This window comes from Leptopilina heterotoma, unplaced genomic scaffold, assembly GCF_015476425.1.
Source record: "Leptopilina heterotoma isolate Lh14 unplaced genomic scaffold, ASM1547642v1 Lhet_180, whole genome shotgun sequence".
Taxonomy (NCBI): Eukaryota; Metazoa; Arthropoda; class Insecta; order Hymenoptera; family Figitidae; genus Leptopilina; species Leptopilina heterotoma.
Genome location: NW_025110897.1, coordinates 1,194,624 through 1,221,989, shown reverse-complemented (window position 1 = coordinate 1,221,989; position 27,366 = coordinate 1,194,624). Strand labels below are relative to the sequence as shown.

The following is a 27,366-nucleotide window of genomic DNA, read 5'->3' as shown; positions in this document are numbered from 1 at the left end:
TAGGATAAAGTAACAGAATGACCTATAGTTTTCTATATATATTGTCTTATGTGGATTTCTATTAGGATAACCTACTAAAATTTATACACGGAGAAAATTTGTTCCTTATATTTTACCGAATTTTTCAATAAAGTTGGGATATAGTAGCATAATCGTAATTTTTAATAATTTTTATATTATTTTTTCGGTAACAATATTTAAAATCTAATGTGATATCTTTATTCCTTAAGAACTAGTACTGTAAAAGTTGAAAAAAAATTGAAACTGAACGTTTAATGTAAATTAAATAAATACCTCCTTGATGGGCACTCACGTTTCAGGAATAGTTCGGTAAAACTTTCTTGACTTGCTTAAAGTGTTAGTTTTCAGGAATAGTTCGGTAAAACTTCCTTGACTTGCCTAAAGTTTTAGTTTTCTGGATTGAAATACTTTATTTCAAGTGTCCCGCAGCCAAATGAAAGACTTTCACACTAATAGTTGATTTTTCCAACTTATTTAGACTTAATTAATAATCATTTTATTATTATTTAAATTAAAATTCAATTAATTAATTATTTTAAACACTTATTAATTGCCAAATATGTAATAAATGCTTTCAAATCATATAAAAAGAAAATATAAAATAGCAATAACATACTTATTTTTTTAACATATAATTTATTCATTTTAATTAAACATGAATAATAGTAAGTAAGTAAGCAAGTAAGTAAGCAAGTAAACATAAGTAAGTAAGCAAAAAGGAAATAAATAAGTTATCAATTAAACATATAAGTAAGTATGTAAGTAAGTAAATAAGTAGGTAAGCAAGTAAGCAAAAAGGAAATAACTTGCTTGCTTACTAGCTTACTTTCTTTTTTGCATACTTACTTGCTTATTTCTTTCTTTCTTACTTTTCTTACTTGCTTATTTCCTTCTTGATTACTTACTTTCTTATTTGCTTACTTTCTTACTTGCTTATTTCCTTCTTGCTTACTTTATTCCTTATTTGCTTACTTGCTTATTTCCTTTTCGCTTTTTAATACCTCACAATTATTATTTAATATTTCAGAAAGATTAATTTTCTATTAATTAATTTAATAATTTCCAACTTGCACTTTTAATATGTATATTTTTAATTTTAAACACAAAAATTTGAGAATAATAAGGATTTTCATAAATTATTGTTTTATTCCATTAAATACAAATTTAAACATTTTTCTTTATAATAATAAAAACATAATTTAAAAATATTTCATAAATTGACCTTGAATATAGTTAGAAATGATTCATTAATATAAATAATTTTTAATTTTGTACAACGATAGTTTATTAATTTGAATCTTTCTCACAAGCGGTAAAATAAAATTGAGATTAATATATAAGGACAGTTGAAACTTTCTGAAGCATTAATGTAAAGCGTGCGATGTGTGTATTAGTGTATGCGTTTAGATTGTACTGTAGACAGGTGTATCAATTAGTATTTGTTCGTAAACAATTGTAGGGGGTTCAGGTAGTGATTAAAGTAGGTAAATTGAGAGTTACGGCAGTATTAATATAAATCTACTGAAGTAACATTATTTTTTATTTTTGTTCTTCAAGTTTTACCGAACTATTCAATAAATTGCAACTCGTCAGTTTTACCGAAAACATTATCTTACGTTTTACCGAACTATTCAATAAAATAAATATGAATGTAGCGAGCACTTGGCTTACGTTTTACCGAACTGTAACTGAAGCGCTAATACATGTATCGTGAGCTTTATGATTTTTACATTATTTTTCAATGCAATTTCTTTTACAGTCTAGTTCTTGAAAAATTACTGTTTTGACACTTCATCCCAGTTTTACCGAACTAAATTCAGTAAAATTTCAGGAATAAATTTTCTCCGTGTATAGATTCCTATGTAGAATCCTATGTAGATCTAACAATAAATTTTTTTTTAAATTTATAGAATTTATTGTTTATAATTTTTCTGCATCTTAGAGTTATTTAGAAATCATAACATGTCAGAGAAAACTTATAAGAGTTTTTATATGGTAATTATTACTATACTTAATATGTAAAAATATTGAAAGTATCGATAAAGGTAAAAATAATTAATAACAGTTTTCACTCACCAAAAAACGAAGTACATTCGAATTACTTAGCTGTCAACTGAATGAAAATGTCTGTTGCTTGGTTTTACACAATCTTATCGTTTGACGCAATGCAGTAGTAATAAAAAATTTAGGTATTCTACAAGTTGATTATTTTTGCAATTTTTTCGCAAAACATTTGAAAAGTTAGGCTAAATTATTTTCAAAAATTTTAAAACCTTACACAGGAACAGAAAATTATTTTTTTATGTGGATGTAACGTAGAAATATATGGGTGATTCTTCTACTTAAATTAATAACACTGTGCAACAATTTTCGGTTTATTGTTTCTTTCCCGAATGAGTGTAGGCCTAAATTGAAGTAGACGTATGCAATAATGAAACCCCAAAAGGATGGTCTTAGGTCCCTCTGCCATAATATTATAGTAATGATTTACTTTGAGAGGTTTTAAAGAATTGAAATAATGCATTATTTTTATTATTTATTTAATGTACGTTTACATAAGTATTGATAATTAAGTTTATTTACAATTTATCCTAAAAAGAGGACGGATGGACTATAGAAATAAATCATTAGCCTTTTATTAGATAAAAAAATGTACAATTATCTAAAAGTAAGAAAGCTAGATTAGACTAATTCGTTTGACTTTACACAGCAAGTAAGTTTGCGATTGATTACATATTAAAGGTACAAATCCTCCAGGGACTAGAGTCGATACTTATAAGAAAATATAAGATGTTAAAGTAAGTGTAAAGTCTTTTCACGCATACATAGATAATGGAAAGTACCATCACCATAAATAGTAAGTGCTACAATGCTCATCGTTATATCAAGTATACTTTTTCCATCATGATCAATCGTGCCCTGAGAAGAAAAAATAAGTCAATGGAGGAAATGCATGGAAATACAAGACTGGTCAATAGAACGTGAGTTGTCCTAGATGTAATTTCCATTTTACATAATAAAAATAGGTTAATTAAAAAATAATCATTCTATGAGTTTTACGACAAGTGATAATCAGGTGATGGTTCGGCCACTGATTCGGTGGTGAACAAGGGGTTTGGGAATTCCGGTGGATGTGGCAGTGGTCCGGCTGTCTTCGGTTGGCGACGGTAGGCTAGGAGCCAACAGGAAACGGCTATCGCTACGGCGACAAGGGCCAACAATGCTGTAATAACTAGTGAGATGACGAAGCCAACCATAGACACGCATATGTCTTCGACTCGTTGAGCTGATGGAGCTGAAACATGAGAGATCAATAATTATAATTTTCATTATTAGCAAATATAGAATTTATCAATAATTTCATACAATATTAGAATTTTAAGAAGTAGGAAATGGGTCAGGCTTTCCCAAACGGATCGGCTAAAATTAAAATAATTTTTTTTCAAATTCAACTTACTTTTCTGAACACAAAGCATTGAAAACAATGACATCAAATTTTTATCAGAATAAAAAATATCTTTTGTTAAAATTATAAGAAATTAAAATTTTTAACTGTGCACGGAGAGAAAAATCAAGCGTTTGTAGTATGGACAAGGTCACATAGATTTCTACAAATCGAGCATAAACAGCGCCATACTTTTTAAGTATGGACCATGTCCATACTACAAACGCTTGATTTTTCTCTTCGTGTGCTAAATAAATATATTTTTTCGGACCTATGTTAACCAATTTAAAAAAAAGCTAAAATATCAATTAATTGTAAATATTGATTTTATTAACTAAATTGAATTTTAATTTATTTAAAAATAAAATGAAATGAATTAAATAAATTAAAAATGAAAAAATTTTATGAATATCGTCGAATTTCACGATTTTAAAATTTTCTATTGAAAAAAACAAAAAAAAAAACGATTTTTAATTTTTGAAAAATTTACAAAATCGTTTAAAACTGATTTTTTGCTTAAAATTTAGTTGGGAAATGAAAAAATTTTATAAATATAGTCGAAATTCAAGATTTTGAAATTTTCTGTAGAAAAAAAAGAAAAAATCGACGAATTTTAATCTTTTTTAAATTTTCAAATTCGTTCAAAAATTAAATTTTTGCATATAATTCAGCTTTAAAATGACAAATTTAATTGAATTTTAAGATTTAGAAAATTTTCTGTAAAAAAAATTGAAAAAATCGATGAATTTCACAATTTTGAAATTCCCTATGGAAAAAAATAATAAAAAAGACAATTTTTAAATTTTGATAAATTTACAAAATCGATTAAAAACTGATTTTTTGCGTATAATTTAGTTAGAAAATAAAAAAATTTCAGATTTTCAAATTTTCTATAGAAAAAATTTAACGAAATTTAATTTTTGAAAAATTTACAAAATCTTTCTATAACTGAATTTTGGCATATGGGTAAATCCACCGAACCGTTTGATTTCATGTTACTGGCAAATCTTTATATTTTCAAAGTATTCTACTGATTATTTTCATGTTTTTACTACTTTAAAAAAGATCTAAGAATCTATTGAACTAAGAAAATTAAATAAATGTTAGCCTACTTGCCTTATATAAATAATAAAACAGAGTAAATTAATCTAAATCATGAAATTTGCAGTGTTACCCTAGGTACAAGTTTCTGTTCTTATGGGCATAACTTTTTTGGCATACAACGAAACAATTCGAAACGATGGTGAATTGAACTTCACTTTTTGTAGAATGTATTGAAAGATAAAAAAAAGATGTGCTCTTAATTATAAAGAAATTGTAATACTTGAAAATAGCGTTACTCATTATTTTTTAATAACAAAATTTATGGAAAATTTGTATTATAAATTTCGTGGCGATTGTTCAATTAAAATTTTTGACAACCGCACTTATTCGTTTTAAACAGACGAATAAATCTGGGTATTTTAAAATAATGTGCCCTTAGAATTAAAGAAAATATTACAATAACTATCACCTTAGACTTGAGCGTGAACAACTCTAAACTTAGCCTCTTTCTAGGAGCACATCTACAGATTGAAATAAAATAAATTGAAAACGTGCGTGATTATTAGAAAGCATTTTTATAATTCTTATATTCAAATGCCAAATTTTATCTCTAATTTATAATGACAGAAAATTAAGAATTACAATAAAATTTTACATTATTTATTCATTTAGTTCATTATGAACGTATCAGTCAATGTGAAAAATTGAATAACTTTTCATCTGTTATTTTTTATTTTGACTTTCGTCAAAATTAAGATAATTTAACTAACAGAATTAAAAAATAGATGCCAAAATGATGTTATTAATAAATTATTATATTAATCATAAATATATTTTAATATTAATTGTCTTACACAAATAAATAATTATAATGAATAATAAACAGAAATAATAAAATTATTCATGTTTTTCACATATTAATATAGAAAACAAAAGAAGAAAGAAATACACATTTTTAATGGTATTTTCTGAAAAAACTCATATTTTCGTTTTTTATTTTTATTTTGCACGGCATTAAATTAAAATGAATCACGCAAGAAGATAATTGTTCCAAAATAAATTTTGAAAAAAATGAACCGTAAATGAGTGGTGTGCTTTCAATTTAAAAATTTTCATTTTTGTAAGTAAATGTCGACTAACTCCGTGGATTTGCCCATATAATTTAGTTTGAAAATAAAAAAATGTATGAATTTAGTATAGTAATTTGAGATTTAGAAACATTTCTATTTAAAAAAAAAACTTTTTTATTGTATTTTAACACTTTTCAAAAGTTTAAATTTTTTAGAAAATTATATGTAGGTATTAAACTGTTAAAAGAATTGAAAAAATGATTTAAAAAAAACGCCTGAATAATAATTGAAAGCAGAAAGAAGAGAATCTAATAATGTGACTGTTGAAACAAAAAATCCAATAACTCAGTTAATTTTTAACGAATTCTGTTTAAAAATATCTCATTCGACGCGGAATTAAATACTCTTTAAAAGCACAATCAGAAAGAAATATTTTAACTGAAGTTGAGATAGCAGATAGTTTGATTTAAAGTTGAAAAATTGCTAAAAAATTTACAATTTTTTTCCCTTTTTCTATTTTTCTATCCTTATTTTTATTTACATTGGAAAGCACTTATCAGGAATAAAAGTCTCTTTTCTTCATCTTTCAATTCTTTTCTTAAAAGCATTCAATTTGGAATAAAAATGACAAGGTGACAGTCAATTTTATGCATTAATTAAAAAACTCTTCTTTAGGAATTGTACAATGAAATTTTGGGCAAAAGAATTCAAGAAAAATCCTTTTGACCTTACATCTTAAGCATTGTTAATATTAAATCTTGCAAATTTGACTTACATTCTGTTGGGTCGGCAGTATATCGAGCTTCTACTCTTTCTACGGTACGAATTAAATTTGATTTTACTGTTATTTCTTCTCGAAGTTGACCTTCATTACTGTCTCTTACACTTAGGGCAGTGTCATTTGGTTCAGTGTCAGCGGCTCTTCGCCGACGTCCGAAAGCATTATATCCTCTACAATTAACCTATGGAATTGAATACATTTTTAAAATCCTTTCTTGGTAAATACCGTAATATTCATATACAACAAAATTTTGAGAGCACTTACTGGTTGACATCGGCCGAAACAAACTCGGATGTTACATTGGAAGCGTATGTTGTCGCTATTTGGAAATTTGAATGCATTGAAACTCGCCATCAAAACTTGCGATTCAGGATCTTGTTCCCATTCACCAAATATCGTTGGATCGGTGGCACATCCATTCTCGTCAGTCACAATATATTCATTTTCCATTTTCTCCTCCATTGTTTTAGCGACACAATTACGAGCGAATCCTCCGTAAATGGCTGTCGAGAAAAAATTTACGTTATATTTCATATATATTAATTAACTATATTAATTTGAATGTTCTTTCATTCTTTCATTCACTTTCTCTGTCCCTCACACTCTGAAGTTGTCTTTTGTTTATACTTTTGTTTTTTATTAACTTTAGATAGAAAATAGAAATCATCGGAATTTTTTTTAATTTTTTTCATTAAAAGACTAAAATTTTGTTAAATATTCTGTTTTGTCAAATTGAAATTATTTTTGTTCTTTACTTCAAAAAAAATTAGAAAATTATTAAACAACTGTGATTAAGAAATAGAAAATTTATTTATTTTCCATTATTTTCTTTTTCAATCACAATTTTTTTATGAAAATTATTATTTTGTTTTAGAAAAAGAAGAAAAATATTTGCACAATTTATATTTTAATCTTCTCTTTGGAACAGGATTTCCCACAGGAATTAAGACATTCAAAAATTCAAAATTCAAACCTTTTTTAAATTAAACAACTTATAAAAATATTATTTATAAAACATGAAGAACTTTTATTAATTTTTTTGTTAAATAATTGAATTATTGCAAAAAAATTTATAAAACATTTGCAAATGATTGAATTCTTGCAAAGAATTTTATCAAAAAATTTGATAATAATTGAATTTCTTCGAAGAATTTTATTGTTTATGAAAATAATTGAATTTAGGAAGAATTTTATAAAAATTTTACATAATCTTAATTAAATTCGTTTGAAGAATTTCTTTGAGTTTCTTTAAAGTAATGGACTTTCTTTAATCATTTTAATTACAAGTTTTCAAAGTAATTAAATTCTATATGAATAATTTGTATCAAGTTTTTATAATAATCCTATTTCTTAATAATTGAAATTAAGCATTTAATTCTTGAATGATATTAAAAAATTTTAAAAATAATTTAATTTTTTTGAAAAATTTCTGTAATTTATTGAATACAATCGAATTTTTTAATAATTGTATTGAAAATAATTGAATACCTGAGAAGAATTTTATTATTTATGAAAAAAACTTTAATTCTTGCGATAAATTTTAATAATATATTTCTTTTTAAATAATTGAATTCTTTTGTGAATTCTTATTGAAATAGTAGATATTAAAAATAATTGAATTTTGATATTATTGAAATTAATTTAATTCTACGAAGAATTTAATTCAAATTATTTTGAAAAAAAGTCGAATTGTTAAAAATTATTTCATTAAAATCTTTGAAAATTAATTTTAATAAAAATTTTAAGAATAATGACATTTTTCGAGAAATTCCATTAACATTGTACCAAAAATAATTGAAATTGTGCGATGATTTTTATTATTTATGAAAATAATTGAAAACCTACGTACCTATAGAATTTTATTATTTATGAAAATAATTGAATTCCTGGTTAAAAAAATGTTATTCTTTATGAAAATAATTGAATTACTGCGAAGAAATTTATAAAAAATTTGTAAATAATACAATTCCTCTGAAATTTTCATTATTTAATTCATTCATACAAAATTGTCATTTTCTAAAATTTCAAATTAAAATTTTTTTTAAATAATTGAATTTGTTTTAGGAAATATTTTATTAAAATCGTAGATATTGAAAATCATTAAAATTAGAAAAATTTATGAAAATAATTGAACTGTAGAGAAGAATTTTGTTATTTATAAAGATAATTGGAATTTTTACGAGAATTTTTTTTAAGATTTGAACATAGTTGAATTTAATAAGAAGAATTTTATTTTTTTTTAAAGAATTTTTGCAATTATTTTTAAATTCTACAAAATTGAATTTTTTATAGTATTTTCAACAAAAATTTAAATTTTCAAATTTTCAAATTTTATTATTTTTAAAATTGCTAATTTTATTTTAAAAAGGTAGTAAGAAGTTAGCCGCGTGCTTTAGCGCGCGATTTGTTGCTAGTAATTTATTAACAGTTGGAGTTAATAAATTAATCAACTTTGTATAATTTATTAACAGTTGAAGTTAATAAATTAATCAACTTCATGTAATTTATTAACAAAAGAAAAAAGATCCAATTAAATAAAAATTCTGAGATCACTTACAATTAGGTGTTACATTAACTTGGAGCATGAGATTGTCTCCTATTTCTGCATTTTCGACGTTATTTCCGCTTTGAGTGACGATTTGCATTGAACATGTTGGCGGAGGTCCGGTATTTGCGATGGTGCCAGCAGTCGTGAGCATCGAGACATTAAATCCTAAAGTGACATTTTGTTCTCCAATTTGGTACAAACATTTAATCAAATATGCTTGTGCATTAAACGTCATCAATTTTGGATGTTTTTGTATAATCAGCTTAAAGGACGCTTCCCCCTGAAAAAAATTAACAAATCAAAATTACTCTTTAAAATATTTTAATTTAGGAACGGAAAAAATAAATACAGAGATGGTACATGGATTCAGGGTTGCCAAACTTTGGATCATTCGAAATATCCCTGACTTTTCCAGTTTTTCCAAGTTAAAAAATGGAATTTTTCCAGGATTTTAAAACTACATTTGTTTTTTACAAAATTAAATAAATAATTTAATACAAATACATGGGACTTTCACAAAATACTGTATTTCGCATTATTAATAATTATTTATCAGGGTTACTATTTAGTATTTAATCATTTAATCAGGGTTAACACAAAAATTTAATTTTGTTTTTCCCTGATTTCCAGACAAAATTTTCACATTTTCCCTGAACCTTAAGAATATTGTGGTTCACTCTAAAAATTGTTAGACACTGAGAAAAATGTTCTAATACATTTATTTGTAAATTTCTTTAAATGTAAAATTTTTGGAAAACATCAATAACTTATTTTTTAAATAAATGTTTACCTAATCATTATTATTTTTCAATAGGAATTAATATTCTTCAATACATTCAAATTCAAACCTTTTTGAAATTCAACAACTTAGAAGAATATTATTATATAAAACAAGACTGAGTGATAAAATCATTAGTTTATATTATTAGATTAAAAATTATTTTCATCATTTCAGTTCAACTCTTATTTTCTAAAATTATTAACTAAAATTCTTCTTTAAATCAATAATATTTTATAATTATTCAAAAAGTTCTTTGAGAATTTTCAAATTTATTTGTTTACAATATTCATTTTTACGAAATTTCATCGATTATTTGGAAATTCTTCGAATATATTAGAAAATAAAAACTTCAAATAATTTTTAAAAAAATCAATTAAACTTTTCCAAACGAATTAATTCTACAGAAAAGTTTAGTATGGAAAATTCAAATTTTCAAAGATTTTAATTTGAAACCCTTTCAAAATTCAATTATTTCGAAAATTTAAAATTAATTAATTTAATTTTCAATTATAATCTATCATTTTAACTGAAATTAATTTTTAAATCAATTTTTATTAGAAAATTCTATGAGAAGTGAATTATTTAAATACAAAAAGAAATAACTTATTTATTGGATTTTTCTTAAAATTGGATTCTCATATAGAATTTTATCAAAAAATTTTTAAATAATTGAATTCTTTCGATGAATTTTAATAAAATTTTTTTAAATAATTACATTTTTCGAGGAATTTGATTGAAATTCTATTAAAAATAAACGTAATTCAATTCTTTCAAAGAATTTTAATAAAATTTTTAAGAATAATTGACTTTTTTAGAAGAACTTAATTATTTAGAAATATTTATAAATTCTTGCCAGGATTTTTATTAAAATTTTTAAAAATAAATCGACTTTCTGCAAACAGTATTGCTTTTGATGAAAATAATTGAATTTCTGCGAATAATTGTATTAAAAATGTTGAAAATAAATAAATAAATTTTTTTAAGGAATTTAATTTAAATTTTATAGAAAATAATTGAATTCTTTTAAGAAATTTAATTTAAATTTTATAAAAAGTAATTGAATTCTTATAAACAATTCTGTGTCATTAAATAAAAATAATTGAATTTTTACGAAGAATTTTATTAAAATTTTTGAAAATAATTGAATTTTTTAGAAGAATTTTAATAAAATTATTAAGAAATGCATATTTTGAGGAATTTATATTTGTAATTGTATCAAAAATAATTGAAATTCTGCGATGAGTTTTATTTATGAAAATAATTTAATTCCTAAAAAGAATTTTATTATTTATGAAAATAATTGAATCCCTGTAAAACATTTTATTATTTATAAAAATAATTGAGTCCATGTAAAAAATTTTATTTCTCACGAAAATAATTGAATTATTATGTGAAGAAATTTATAAAAAATTTGTATTAAATTTAAATTATTAAAAAATATTTGAATTCCTGGGAAATTTTTTTTATTTATAAAAATAATTAAATGTTTGCGTAGAATTTTATTAAAATTTCTTTTAAATAATTGAATTCTTTTGGAAAATTTTATTAAAATAGGAAATATTGAAAATCATTGAATTGAGGAAAATTTTTGAAAATAATTGAAATTTTGTCAAGAATTTTATTACAATTTTTAAAAATAATTGAATTTTGGAAAAGAATTTTACTATTTATAAAGATAATTAAAAGTTTGCCAAGAATATTATTAAAATTTTTAAACATATGTAATTGAATTTTTGCGAAGAATTTTTTTTTTAAATAATTGAATTTGTACTATCATTTGTAACTTTTTTCAAAAATTCAATTATTTTAGTGTTTTTAACTAATAGTCTTAAATCAATTTTTATTAGAAAATTTTATGAGAATTCAATTATTTAAATACAAAAATAAATAATTTATTGAATTCGATTAAAATTGTATTAGCAATAATTGAAATTTTGCGATGAGGTTTATTATTTAAAAAAAGGTAATTGAATTCCTAAAATGAATTTTATTATTTAAGAAAATAATTGAATTATTGCGAAGAAATTTATAAAAAATTTGTAATTAATAGAATTTCAATGAAGTTTTTATTATTTTTGAAAATAATTAAATATTTGAGTAGAATTTTATTAAAATGTTTGAAAATGTAATTGAATTTATTCAATTATTTGTATTCTTTTTCAAAATTCAATTTTTTAAGTGTTTTTAACTAAAATTCTTCTGTAAATTCATTATTTTTAATAATTAAATATATTTAAAAACTTTAACTAAAAAAAAACAAAATTTTTCAGAAATCTAAATTCTTTAAATTTTCTAATTAAATTCATTGAAAATTGAAATTTCATAAAATTTCAAATTAAATGGCGTCGCAAAATTAAATTCACTGAATGCGCAAAAAACTATGTTATCGGACTTCGTGAGCAACCATAAAATACTTTTATTTTAAAACTATTAAGTTTGAAAAGAGAAAAATTGTTTTTGTTATAAAATTATAAAACTTTTCTTACTATTAATAATTGTAATACTTAATTGTTTTATGTTTCGCTAGTTACCCATTTGTGGTCCAATATTGTATTGCGGGAATGTATATTAAATAAATAAATAAATATAATCTTTTGAAGTTGATCCATTTATGAAAATTGTAATAACGCAACTCTTTCAAAATTGAATTAATTTTGAAATATTGAAGTTAAATTATTTATTAAATAATTTACAAGTAATAATTTTATGATAGTTTTTCAAGAATTAAGAAAAAAAGAAATTATTGTCAGAAATAGAGAAAATTGAAGGTTTCGTATTAAAATTTGTGGTAATTTCATAGTTTATGAGGCAAACAAAAAAATGTTCTTATGAATTTTAAAAATTTAATTTTTTCCAGTACTTTTAATAAAAATCCCTGACTTTTTCAGGTTTTTCAGGTTTCCAATTTGCGTGTCAACCCTGATGAATTAAAAACTGTTTATCTTTTAAAAAACTTTTAAAACTTTTTAAAAAAACTTACATTAATGTGAATTAATCCACAGGTTCCGAACTTGACTTTGAACTTCAAATGGTGATTGTTCATTCCACGATCTAGGGAAATAATTCTTCGACAGTTCTCTTCTTTACTATGACCTTTCACGTACAGAACCCCATCAAAACCATCCGTTACTGTGCTATTGTAAAAGTTGATATCCACTTCAATTCCATCAGACAGACAGTGTGCTTCAACTTCTGATTTCGGGAAGTCCGTTCGGTAAACTGTTGTATTTTTGTTTTCTGTAAATGAAAATAAGATTTCGCTGTAACATGATGAACACGATCGTCTTATTGTGATATGAGGCTGATATTATTACGAATATGAATGAATTTTTCGCTGAACCCAAATGGATGTGAATAGCGAACTCACCGCAATTTATACCAGAGTAACCTTCGATGCATTTACAGATTGCTCGATGATTCTCTGCAGTGCAGTACGCATTCGAACAAATCTTATCCTCGCATGGATTTTCGCATTTGAAATTCAATGGCGAGCACAATTTATCGTCAGGGCATTCATCATCCCGGAAGCATTGTTTCACTTTAAAATTAAGTTGCATTAAATTTCGAAAATTCGAATTCGAATGCGTAACGCGAAAAGAGAAGCAGATTAGATGAAATGAATAATGAAGCTGAATTAGAAATAAATGACAGGGGGATAATGATTAATAAATACCTGGCTTGCAATATCCATAAATGTCCAGGACGTATCCGTGTTCCTCGGGACAGCGGCAATTTCCATGCTCATCAATTATCATTCCCTTCTCAAGAGCACACACACATTCACCTTCTTTGTTTATTACCATTCCAATTTCCTTTCGACAAATCACACAAATGTCATTCTCATCCTTAGCCTTACCAGGTGGACACACACAATTGTCATTCTCGTCACGTATCTGGCCCTTCTCAATCGGACATATTTTCACTGAAAGAGGAAATATCATTTTTTCGATTCTTTCAAATTTAGTCAAAATCTTTAAGGTTGCATTTGTTCAGAATCCACAATATTATATTGAAAACATTCAAAGAATTTTAATTTTTCAATTAGTTATAAACAATTAAACTTTAAAGTATGTACCTTTTTAGAAAATTCACTATTGCTTCATTGTTTTTTGATAGAATTTAATAATATTTGTCAGAGATGTACAAAAATAATGCTTCTAGTAATAACAGCAAGAATTAAAAAAATTCATGATTATAGGCTGATTCTATTTCAATTCATGCAGGGCGAATAGGTTTAAATTATAAATCAAGTTAAGGGTAATTTTTCTTGTTCTTTAGGACAATTAAAGAGACACGTATTTTTTTATTTAGGGAAAACAAAAATTTTTAGCTGAGTTATGAGTGTTTGAAAATTTTAGGACATTTTAGAGCTAAACAGCTGACAAATTATTTTCAAATCTTTCTAATTTTTGCAAAAATAAATATTTTTCAATTTTTTTTCTTGATTTTAGTAGTGTTTTTGATACTTTTTCTTTGCAAACTTGAAAATTTGAAAATTAACCAAATGGCGGCCATTTTCCGAAAAATAAAAAAAGTCAATTTTCTCAAAAACATCATTTTTTATTTTTTTTTAAATTTTTGTGTGATTACTAGATGAAAAAAGGAACTAATTTTAGAAAGTTTCATGTCCGCTAAAACTGTTTGGAAGTCGAAATAATTTTTTTCAGAAAATAACAAATCTCATTATCCCATGCAGAAATTGAGATTGGAATTTTATGGGGTCCTAGCCAGAATTCCCTATCTGTAGTGGGGAACTGATTAGAGAAAATCGTTAGAACCCAACTACTTTCATAACGGTCGGCAGATGGGGTATAGACTAGAATATCTAGTCGGGAACTAGTATTAAAACTAGCTGTGTGTTGATAGGGCCCCGACTAGAATTTTCTAGTTGACTTTTAAAAATTATTATTTTTCAACTTAACCTATTTATAATTAAATTCTTCATTCATATTAACATTATTAATGAATGTTGTACACGAAAAACCTGAAACTTGAGTTGAAAAATCTCGTGCCCATGGGGGATCGAACCTTGGACCTTGGGGACTCCAGTCGGATACACATACCTCCCGGCCGTGATAGCTTGGAAGCACCTCCGCTTAAATAACATCCCGTGCAGCAATTCACCATTTGCCCCTATCTCTAGTAGGGCTCTCGCTAGATTCTAACTAGAATCTCTAGTCTAGAAAAACTAGTCGGGTTCCAATCAAATTCTAGTTAAATAATTTTTACCAGCATTATTTTTTAAAAAATTTTGCATACTATTTAATTATTTCATTTTTTAACATATTTGAAACCCAATTTTTAATATTGTAGAACATTCTTACATAAAATTCCAATAAAACAATTTTATTAAATAAAAATCTTTTATTTAATAAGTAAATTAAAAGAATAAGACACAAATAAATATTAATTATGTGAGTATAATTAATTTTTATTACCTAAATATTGTAATATTATCCGTAAAAATAATTATTTAAAAATATATGTAAGTGCAATTATACTTTAAAATGTTTTTGACAATTCATAAAAATATTTATTTATAGAAAGACAATTTATGTATATTACTTGTACACTAGTTTGTCGCTAGTTGGAAATCAATAAGGTCCTAGTGAGTTTTTCTAGTCTGAATTATCTAATAATTTCAATTAATAATAATTCTTTATAATCTAATAATAATTTAAATTAAAAAATTATAAAGTTATTAAATTATTTAAATTATTAAAATAATAAATAATAATATCAATTAATAATAATTCTTTATAAAACAAAATTAGTAATAATAATTCTTTAACTAGAATTTGATTGGAAACCGATTAGTTTTTGTAGACTAGAGATTCTAGTCAGAATCTAGCGAGGTTCTAGACAGATTTTTCTAGAGTAGATTTTCTAGGATGGTTCTAATCAGAATCCAACATTTGGTAGGGACAAGTAGGGAAATTTCTACATGGGATTTTCTCTCTAAATCTTAATCAGTGAAGTTCCACTGAAAAGCAGTGAAATTTGACTGAGAATCGGTGACTCTATTCTCGCGATTTGAATCAGTGGAATTTCACTGAAAATCAGTTAAAAATAACTGAAATATCAGTTATTTTTAACTAATTCGCCAATTAATAAACTACTGAAAATTTCTGTCACACATATTGAAAATTTCAGTTATTCTTGAATATTGGCCAATCAGTGAAAAATGACAGAAATTTCAATCATTTTTAACTGATCTTCAGTGAAATTTCACTGATTCAAATCGCGAGAATAGACAATAGAGTCAGTTATTCTCAGTCAAATTTCACTGATTCAGTTTTAGAGAGTTGATACGAGTATAAATGTATCAAAATATATATATATATTTATTGCATGTTTATGTTTTTCGATGATTAGTAGTGTTTTTGGTACTTTTTATTTGCAAACTTAAAAATTTTTTAAATTAACAAAATGGCGACCGTTAAATTCTTTTGGTCGCCATTTTGAATTATAAAATTTTAACCAAATATTCTAACTCAGCGACCCCAAAAACCTCCAAATGAATATTTATAAAATTTTTAAGTTTGCAAATAAAAAGTAGGTACCAAAAACACTACTAATCATCGAAAAACATAAACATGCAAAATATATATATGCCGATACATTACTCAAAATAATGAGATTTGTTATTTTCTGAAAAAAATTATTGCGACTTCCAAACAGTTTTAGCGGACATGAAACCTTTTAAAATTAATTCCTTTTTTCATCTAGTAATCACACAAAAATTTTAAGAAAAATAAAAAATGATGTTTTTAAGAAAATTGACAATTTTGATTTTTCGGAAAATGGCCGCCATTTTGTTAATTTTCAAAATTTTTCAAATTTTCAAGTTTGCAAAGAGATTAAATTTTAATACAAAAAACTGTGCAATTTACAGAATCATTTCATAAGTTATAAATTTTAATGTTAATATATTCATATATATTAAGTTTGTCAAATTTTAAATTTCTAGCATTTTCAACTAAAATTCTTCTTTAGGTAAATTTTTTAAAAATAATTTTTGAAAAAGTTATTTGAAAATTTTCAAATAACTTAACATTAGAAATTAAAAACTTTAAATAATTAAAAAAAAATTCCATTAAACTTTTTGAAAAAAATTAATTCTACAGAATTCTTAATTAAAATTATGAAAAGTTCAAATTTTCAAAGATTTTAATTTGAAACCTTTTGAAAATTCAATTATTTCTAAAAATCCACGCTAAAATGCTTTCAATATTCAATTTTAATCTAAAATTTTAACTGAAATTCATTTTTAAATCAATATTTATTAAAAAATTCTAGGAGAATTCAATTATTTAACTGCAAAAATAAATATTTAATTAAATAATTAAATGTTTTTTAAAATTGAATTTTCATACAAAGAATTTTATCAAAAAAATTTTTTTAATAATTTAATTCTCTTGACAAATTTTAATAAAATTTTTAAGAAGAATTTCATTTTTTGAGAAATTTCATGAAAATTATATTAAAAATTTTTGAAAATAATTGAATTTCGGAGAGGAGTTTTATTTTTTATAAAGATAATTGAAATTTTGACGAGAATTTTTGTAAATTTTTTTACACAATTGGATTTTTGCGATTTGAAAATAGTTGAATTCTTGAGACGAATTTTATTAAAATTTCTTTTTAAATAAGTCAATTCTTTGGTGAAATTTTATTGAACTAGTAGATATTGAAAATAATTGAATTTTGACAAATTTTTGAAATTAATTAAATTTCTACAAAGAATTTTATGAAAATTATTTTGAAAAAAATTTTATTGTTACAAAGAATTTCATTATTTATGAAAATAATTCAATTTTTTAAAGAAATTTATTTAAAAATGTATTGAAAATAATAATTAAATTGCTAATAAATAAATTGTAGCAAAAGTTTTTAAAATAATTGAATTTCTATGCTGAATTTTAATAAAATTTTGAGAATAATTGAATTTCTTTGCTGAATTTTAATAACATTTTTAATAATAATTACTTTTTTTGAGGAATTTAATTAAAATTGTATTAAAAATTAAAAATAATTTAAAGTAGGCATGCGATGAGTTTTATTATGTATTTACAGTATTTATAAAAATAATTGAATCCCTGTAAAAAATGTTACTATTTAAGAAAATCATTGAATAATAATTTGTAAATAAATTGTAAAAAATATTTTTTTAGCTTCATTAATTAAGAGAATTAATAAAAAAAATAATAATAATTGAGTGTTTCTGATGTATGAAAAAAGTATAACAATTTATTAAATTGTTTAAACAATTAATTGTTGTTATTTTTTTATAAATTGTACTTAGGGCTAGAAATTTCTAGTTTTTCTCAATTGTGAAATTTGTCATAAGTAAAACATCTAATCATAAAAAATAAAAACTAAATTAATTAAACATGGTTTAAACAAGTAATTGTTGTTATTTTCTTATAAATTGTACTTAGAGCTAGAAATTACTAGTTTTTCTCAATTGTGCAATTTTTCAAAAGTTCAACATCTACTAATGATAAAAATTAAAAAATTATTTATTTAAAAATTGTTTAAACAATTAATTGTTACTTTTTTTCATGAACTGTACTTAGGGCTAGAAATTTCTAGTTTTTTCTCAACTGTCCAATTTGTCAGAATTAAACCATAGAAAGATAAAAAAATTAAAAAATAAGATAATTAAACATTGTTTAAACAATTAATTGTCATTATTTTTTTTCATAAACTGTACTGAGGGCGAGAAGTTTTTAGTTTTTTTCTCAATTGTGCATTTTTTTAGAAGTAGAACATCTACTAATGATAACAATTATAAAAAATAATTTATTTATTAAATTGTTTATACAATTAATTCTTTTTATTTTTTTCATAAACTGTACTTACGGTTAGAAATTACTAGTTTTTTCTCAACTGTGCAATTTTTCATGAGTAAAATATTTACTAATGATAAGAAATAAATTATTTATTTTAAAACCGTTTAACCAATGTATTGTTATCATTTTTTCATAAACTGCACTTAGGACTAGAAATTTCTATATTTTTCTAAATACAATCAATTGAAAAATTAACAAAATAAATTGTTTAAACAATGCTTAAATAATTAATTTTTAGTTTCTTTTATACTTGAATGTTTTAATTACAAAAAATGCGCAATTCAGAAAAAACTATAAATTTTTAGCCCTTAGTACATTTTATGATAAGAATAATAACAATTAATTGTTTAATAAATTTAATAAATAAATTATTTTTTATCATTAGTAGATGTTGTACTGCTCGTGAAAAATTTCACAATATGAGAAAAAACTAGAAATTCCTATCCCTAAGTACAGTTTATGAAAAAAATAACAATGAATTGTTTAAACAATTTAATAAATTGTTATACTTTTTCATACATCAGAAACACTCAAACATTATTTTAATATCGTTTTTTGATTAATTTTTTTAATTAATGAAGCCAAAAGAATATTTTTTACCATTTTATGATTTTTTTATTACGCTTGCACGTCGCTTTTTAAAATTATGTCATTTGCTCAATTTTTAAAGGTACTAAAATTTTTTTTGTTCAATTCAATTGTAGAAAACATAGATTTTTGTAGTTTTTGAATTTTTTTCGTAACTGTTCCCGAAGTCACTTAAAACTTAATTAAAATAATGCCTCTATTAATAACGAACAAGAATTTAAAAAATTCGAGATTATTTATGCAAAATCAATTGTTAATTAATTAAACAATTAGTTTAATTAATTAACAATTGATTTTGCTTAAATATTTTCGAATTTTTCAAATTCTTGTTTGTTATTAATAGAGGCATTATTTTTGTATATCTCTACCAAATATTATTAAATTTCATGAAACAACAAAGAAGAAATTTGTGAATTTTCTAAAATTTTCTAAACGCATTCCAGGAATGTTTTTGTACCACCCGGCTGTAACAAATTATGTTTAGATATAATGCAAATTTAAAAAATTTAAAGTTTGCATCAGATTGCCCAGTTCAGAAATTTTGACTCTCCTAAGAATTAGTGAACAAATGAAAATTAAATTAATTTATTTTGAATATTAATAAATACCTCCAACACAGCGATCTATTGCGTATCCTCGATAACTGGGAAGACACTCGCATATCATCAGTCTGACAGGCATGATATCGAGAACTTTGCATTGAGCATTAATTCCGCAAGGTTGAACCTTCTCACATGGATTTATACATTCGCCATTGAAACACGCCGTTTGTGAAGGACAATCCGAATCACTAATGCATCCTATATCCACTGTTGACAAATATTACGGAACATTTAGACTTTGCTCAAAATAAAAGTTAATTTTAATTTTATAATTTAAATTAAATTTTTTTTTTTTTTTAAATTTTAATTTTCAGAATCTTTTATTTGGAAATATACCTCGAGCGCATCCGTTTCTAGTATCTCCGACAAATCCTTCGGGGCATAGGCACTCGACAGCATGATTATGAACGTGGCAGTCAGTTTGTCCTGTACAAGGATTGAGAGTGCAGGGGTTTTCACATCTTCGATTAATACAAGCCTTGTCTGTGGGACAATCGGAGTTACTTCGACAACCGAGGAGAACACAAGCTTCTCGCGGATTGCCGCCATAACCAACAGGACATTCGCATATTGCTTTGTGATATAAGGCAAGGCACTCGGCTCCCCTTCCGCACGGCGAAGACGCACACGCAGGCACGCAACTTCGATTGATGCAAGAATGAGTGCCACTACATTCATTATCAGACCGACAACCAACAACTAGAAAACAAAGTTAAATAGGATAATTAGTGATAATCATAAAATAACTGCTATTAAAATATTTTTTGAAACATTGCTTGCATCAGAAAGCAACAATAATTTTTTCCTTTACCTAATGTGAACATCTACTTAATTAATAAACAACAATTTTCATTGCATTGACAATCTTTGCATATAACAATCTTTCTATATTAATAATCGTTGTATTCCGGTAATCTGTTCGCAGTTGTTTGCTTTGTTGTTACTTAAATTTTTTAATAATTTTTCTTTCCAAATATTTTCTATTTTAAAATTAATGTATTCAAAATCATCCAATTTTTGAAAAGAATTTCATCAAAAAATTTGATAATAATTAAATTTTAGCAAAAAATTTTACTATTTGAAAAAATAATTGAATTCTTACGAAGAATGATATTATTTATGAAAATAATTGTTTCCTAACTTTTTAAAAAATACTTAAGTTTTCTTTTAAAATATTTAAAATTTTTAAATTAATGTACTGAAAATCATTGAATTCTTGTAATATTTCTTAAAAAAATTTGAAAATAATTGAATTTTATGAAGAATTCAATTATTTTCAATAATTGTAATATAATTCTTTAATCAATTTATAAATATAATAAAAATCTTCGTAAAGAATTCAATTATTTTTACGTAAATAATAAAATTCTTACCAGAATTTAACTTATTTTCAATACAATTTTAATTGATTTCTTCGAAAATTTCAATTATTTTTAAAAATCTTGTAAAAATTCTCCGAGAAAATTCAATTATTTTCATTTCAATTCAATTATTGTATTTAAAATTGTATTTAAAATTCTTTAAATTAATTAAATTCTTTTGAAGAATTTATTTCAATTTTCCTTGAAAATAATAAAGTTTTCTTTATTACTTTTCACTGAAAGTTTTGAAAATAATTGAACTTTAAGAAGAATTTCTATTAAATTTTTTCAATATAATCGTGTTTATTATTAATTGTAATTAACGATTTTCCTATTGAATTATGTAAAAATTATTCACAGAAAATTAAATTCTTTTAAATAATTTTATTTGAGTTTTTATGAATAATTACATTTTTCTTGAAAAATTTCATTAAATTTCGTAAAAATAATGTAATTTTTAAAGTAATTTTAATTGAAAATTTTGAAAATAATTGAAATTTACAAAGAATTTTATTAAAAACTTTTAAGAATAAGTAATTAAATTGTTTAGAAAAATTTGATTACAATTTTTAAAAATAATTGAACCTGTTAGAGAAATTTTATTAAAACAATCTTGAATATAATTGAATTTTTTCCTAGAAATTTTATAATAATTGTATTTCTCCGAAGAATTTAATTATATACGCAAAAATAATTGAATTCTTGCCAAGAAGTTTACAATTTATAAAAATAATTGAATTGTTTCGAAAAATTTTATATCACAATTGTTGAAATTAATTAAATTTTTGTTAAAACTCTTAAAAATAATTGAATTCAACTATTCAATTCTATATAATTTTTGTTAAAACTCTTGAAAAAAATTGAATTCAACTAACATTTTTAATAATAATTGTATTCTTTTGAGAAATTTTATGAACATTATATTAAAAATAATTAAATCCCTTTGTAGAATTTTATTATTTATACAAATATTTTAATTCTCGCGAAGAATTTTCTTATTTTTAAAAATAATTGAATTTTTGAGAAGTATATTAGAATTCATAAAATCGATTGAGTTTCAATGAATTTTATCAGAATTTTTAAAATAATAAATTGAATATTTGAAAAAATTTTATTGAAAATTTTGAAAATAATTATGTTTTTAAAAAGAATTTCATTAAAATTGTTGAAAATAATTGAATATGAAAAAAATCGAATTTAATTAATATTTTGAAAAATAATTTTATTCCTTCGAGAAATTTTATTTAAATTGTTTTGAAAATTATTGAATTTTTGTGAAGAATTTTAATATTTATGAGAATAATTAAATTCTTGCGACAAATTTTATTAAAATTTTTGAATAGTAGTAAACAAGAATATTTAATATTATGTTCTTAATAAGTGAATTCTTTAAATTTTAAATCTGTAATCATTCAAAGGAGGCGCATGATTATTCCCCAAATGTCATTTGACCGAACTGTCATTTTACCGAATTGCATTTATTCGAACTGTTATTTTAACGAAATGTCACTTTTGCGAATCGCTATTTTTACGAATTGCCACTTTTGCGAAAAGTCATTTTTGCGAAATATCATTTTTACGAATTGTCATTTTTGCGAATCGCCATTTTCACGAATTTTTACTATTTCGAATTGTCATTTTTACGAAATGTCACTTTTGTAAATTGACATTTTTAAAAATTGTCACTTTTGCGGATAGTCATTTTTACGAAATGTCATTTTTGCGAATCGACATTTTTACGAATTGTCATCTTTACGAAATGTCACTTTTGTGAATCGCCATTTTTACGAAATGTCACTTTTGTAAATTGACATTTTTAAAAATTGTCACTTTTGCGGATAGTCATTTTTACGAAATGTCATTTTTGCGAATCGCCATTTTCACGAATTGTCACTTTTGCGAATTGTCATTTATGCGACAATTCGCAACAGTGACATTTTGTAAAAATGACAATTCGCAAAAATGGCTGTTTGCAAAAATGACAATTCGAAAAAATGGCAGTTTGCATAAATGACAAATCGCAAAAATGACAATTTGAAAAAATAACTTTTCGCAAAAGTGGCAATTCGGATAAATGCAATTCGGTAAAATGACAGTTCGGTCAAATGACATTCAAAGATTGATGTTTATTTGCTAGTAAATTTTATAAAGTAGTAAGTAGAGAAAATGTAACTCACTTTTGCTGCAGTGAACTTCAGAGTTCCCGTCATATCCAGGAAGACAAGAACAAATTGGCTTATGATCCTTGATGTTGCAAACTGCATTCGAACCACATGCACAAGGATCCTTACAGAGTGCGTTGATGCAAGCCCGGTCAGAGGGACAATCACTGTCCCTCCGGCAGACAGCGTCGATGAGAATTGGCTCACAAGTGCCACTGCCACTGCTGATGTAGCCACTCGGGCAAACGCAGATCAACGATCTCACGGAATAATTCGGAAGGACTCTGCATTCAGCGGGCTCAGTGCACGGTTGAATGGCAGTGCAGGGATTTTGGCATTTCTTGTTGATGCAAGCAGTCAGAGTGGGACAGTCGTCATCGTCACGGCACTCAGGTTCGGGTCGTGGTTGGCAGCTGACGTACGGATTTCCCGTCAATTGGTGTTGACACTTGCAAATTGGAAGATGATTGTGAACAACGCAGTTGGCGCGCGAAGTGCAAGGATTGTCTCGAAGACACGGATTGACGCACTGAGAATTGACGCAGGCGTGATCACTGGGACAGTCGCTGTTACTGTAGCATCCGATGATGCGACACATGTCCTGAGCGTTACCGCGGAAACCTGACTGGCAGCGGCAAATTGCTTCGTGGTTACGAACAAAGCATTCTGCATTCGTGCCGCAGGACTCGGACACAAGACAAGGGTTCACGCATTTTCCGTTGTGGCACGCCTTGTCTGGCATGCACTCCGAATCTCGCTGACATTCGACAGGGAAACAGGCGACGTCAGGAAGACCCTGATATCCCTTCTGACAGGAACATATCGGTTGGTGATTCTTAACATAGCAAACGGCGTTCGTTCCGCAGCTGCATGGGTCCCGACATTGACGGTTGATGCAAGACTGGTTGTCGGGACATTCATCGTTTGAAATACATCCATTTGGCGTTGTGATTACAACTGAAAAGAATTATTTTTCATTAAAATTACTTTATACTTCTCAACCGCCTACAGGGCTCGAACCAGTGACAGTATTTAAAAATACAGACTTTACGGACCAAAAATGAAAAGTTACGGACCATTTACGGACTAATTGCTGACCAAAATATAACCAGTCCAAGTCAAATAAGAGAACATTTTACATAAAACTATAAACTAAATTTCTTCATGTTCTATAATAGTTAAAGATTGCCCAATGATAAAATCATTATTTTTTATTAATAAGAATATTGTTACTGTATCTTCTTCAAAATTATTTTCATCATTTCAATTCAATTATTCTTTTCCAGAATTCTTAAAAGAAATTCTTCTTTCAATCAATCATTTTTAATAATTTTCTAAATAATTCTTTGACAATTTTCAAATCCATTTTTTTACAATATTCATTTTTACAAAATGAAAAAAAAAATTTTTTAATAAAATTTTTTAATAAAAAATTCAAATAATTAAAAAAAATCAATTATTTCTAAAAATTCACGCTAGATTGCTTTTAATATTCAATTATTATCTAAAATTTAAACTGAAATTCATTTTGAAATCAATTTTTAGTAGAAAGTTCTACTAGAATTCAATAATTTAAATACAGAAATAAATAATTTATTCAATAATTCAATATTTCTTAAAATTGAATTCTCATAAAGAATGTTATCAACAAATTTTTAAATAATTGAATTCTTTCGACGAATTCTAATAAAGTTTATAATAATTAATAGAAAAAGTTGTCACGCGTTTGCTCTTTTTAAATTCCCTGACTTTTCCAGGTTTCCAGGTTAAAAAACGAAATTTTTCCAGGTCTTTAAAATAAAATAAAAAATAAAATAAAAAATTTTTAAATAAATACTTAATCATTATTATGTTTACATAGAAATTAAGATTTTCAAAAATTTTAATTTTAATAACATATAATTATACCTGAGAATATTATTATAAAACGTGAAGAAAGCGATTACACAGTGAACATCGATATCTTCCTGTTTTATAATAATTAAATCTTGCAACTTGGTTACTGTAACCATTTCATTTCATTTTCTGAGAAATTTAATGAAAATTGTATTAAAAATAATTGAAATTCTGCCAAGAATTTTATAAAAATTTTTGGAAATATTTGAATTTCGGAGAAAAAATTTATTATTTATAAAGAAAATTGAAATTTTTGTAAATTTGTTAACATAATTGAATTTGTGGGAAAAATTTTATTACTTTTAAAAAGAATTGAATCCTGAGAAGAATTTTATTATTTATAAAAATAATTAAATTTTACTGTTTTTAAAAATTATTGAATTTTACTATTTTTAAAAATAATTGAATAGTTTCGAGGAATTTATGAAAATTTTAGAAAATAATGGAATTCTCTCGAAAAATTTAATTAAAAAAATTTTTAAATAATTGAATTTTTGCAAAGAATTTTATTATTTATAAAAATAATTGAATTCTTCTGAAAAATGTTATAACGAATTAAGAATAAAATTGAATTCTTTCGTGAAATTTTCTGGAAAATAATTGAATTTTTGTAAAGTTTTTACTAATTAAAAAAATAATTGAATTGTTTCAAAGGATTTATTAAAATTTTTAAAAAAAGTTAAATTCTATGGTGAAATTTTATTAATTTTTTTTTTTTGAAAAAATTTAATTTTTACAAAAAATTTTACTATATTTATAAAAACAATTGAATTTCACTATTGTTAAAAATAATTGAATAGTTTCGAAGAAATTATTAACATTTTAGAAAATAATGGAATTCTTTCGACAAATTTAATTAAAAAGTAATTGAATTCCTGACAAAAATTTTACTATTTATAAAAATAATTGAATTCTTTTGGAAAATTTTATAACCAATTAAGAATAAAATTGAATTCTTTCGAGAAATTTTATGGAAAATAATTGAATTGTTTCAAAAGATTTATTAAAATTTTAGAAAATAATGGATTTCTTTCGAAAAATTTAATTAAAATTTTGTTAAAAAAATAAATTTTTATAAAAAATTTTTTCTATTTGTAAAAATAATTGAATTCTTAAATTTTTGAAAATATAAACAATAATAATTTTAAAAACTGATATTTTAAACTTTTATTATGAAATTATTTAAAAATTTATGTCTGAAAATAGAAAATTTTGTAATTTGCATAATAACAATAATTTGAACATATCACTATAGCGCTTTTAGCATTTGCTAATTTTTAATAATCTATGAAAAAGATCTTTGAGAATTTCAAAATTCATTTGTTTACAGTTAAATTTTACAAAATTTCAATTATTCGGAAATTCTTCAATTAAATATATATTAGAAAATAAAAACTTTGAATAATTTAAAAAAAAACTCCATTAAAATTTTTCAAATAAAAATTAATTCTACAGAATTGTTAGTTAAAAGAAAAAAAATTTAAATTTTCAAAGATTTTAGTTTGAAACCTTTTCAAAATTCAATTATTTTTATGAGTTTTATTAGATATTTATGAAAAAATGAAAATAATTGAATCTCAGTAAAAAATTATTATTTATGAAAATAATTGAATCTCTGTAAAAAATTCTATGTATAAAGAAATAGAAGAAGAAATTTATAAAAAATTTGTAGATAATTGAATTCCTGTTAAACTTTTATTATTTATGAAAATAATTGAATGTTTGCATAGAATTTTATTATCATTTTTTTGAAATAATTGAATAAATAATTTTCGGAAAATTTTATTAAAATAATAGTTATTAAAAATCATTGAATTGAGGAAAAGTTTTAAAAATAATTGAAATTTTGCCAAGAATTTTATTAAAACTTTTGAGAAAATGATTAAATTTCGGAAAAGAATTTTATTATTTTTAAATATAATTGAAATTTTGACGAAAAGTTTTAGAAATTTTTGAACATAATTGAATTTCTGTGAAGAATATTTTTACTTTTGAAAATAATTGAATTTCTGCAATCATTTGTAATTTCTCTAAAATTCTCCAAATTATATCGTACAATGTACGAACTTTTCGTCCTTTTTCAATCAATTTACGGTCTTTACGGACCTTTTTGTAAAAAAACTTATATTTACAGACTGGAAGCAAATTTACGGACCTTTACGGGATTTACGGACCTATTCGAGTCCTGCGCCTAGAAATTTTCTTTAAGATT

At 23.9% G+C, this 27,366-nt stretch overlaps 2 protein-coding genes across 14 annotated transcripts in view; both read right to left on the bottom strand.

Moving 5' to 3' along the window:
- LOC122500030 overlaps positions 1 to 2,156 on the bottom strand; it is a 212,524-nt gene extending 210,368 nt beyond the window's left edge. For 8 of the 11 annotated variants that reach the window (XM_043608710.1, XM_043608715.1, XM_043608721.1 and 5 more), the window contains exon 1: positions 2,098 to 2,155. The gene's annotated coding sequence lies outside the window, so the exon portion shown is untranslated. Of the gene's footprint in view, positions 1 to 2,097 lie in introns of all 11 variants that reach the window. The other 3 variants (XM_043608711.1, XM_043608717.1, XM_043608719.1) reach the window with 1 other exon arrangement.
- A 388-nt stretch (positions 2,157 to 2,544) lies between these two features.
- The window catches only part of LOC122500033, a 289,403-nt gene continuing 264,581 nt past the window's right edge, over positions 2,545 to 27,366 (bottom strand). For all 3 annotated transcript variants that reach the window (XM_043608729.1, XM_043608731.1, XM_043608730.1), the window contains 10 exons: positions 23,274 to 24,215; positions 20,072 to 20,434; positions 19,742 to 19,942; positions 13,364 to 13,612; positions 13,058 to 13,228; positions 12,671 to 12,927; positions 8,919 to 9,189; positions 6,626 to 6,864; positions 6,356 to 6,542; positions 2,545 to 3,316 (listed from right to left, as the gene is read on the bottom strand). In XM_043608729.1, coding sequence (XP_043464664.1) covers positions 3,078 to 3,316; positions 6,356 to 6,542; positions 6,626 to 6,864; positions 8,919 to 9,189; positions 12,671 to 12,927; positions 13,058 to 13,228; positions 13,364 to 13,612; positions 19,742 to 19,942; positions 20,072 to 20,434; positions 23,274 to 24,215 — 3,119 coding nt within the window. In that variant the 3' untranslated portion in view covers positions 2,545 to 3,077. The remainder of the gene's footprint in view (positions 3,317 to 6,355; positions 6,543 to 6,625; positions 6,865 to 8,918; positions 9,190 to 12,670; positions 12,928 to 13,057; positions 13,229 to 13,363; positions 13,613 to 19,741; positions 19,943 to 20,071; positions 20,435 to 23,273; positions 24,216 to 27,366) is intronic.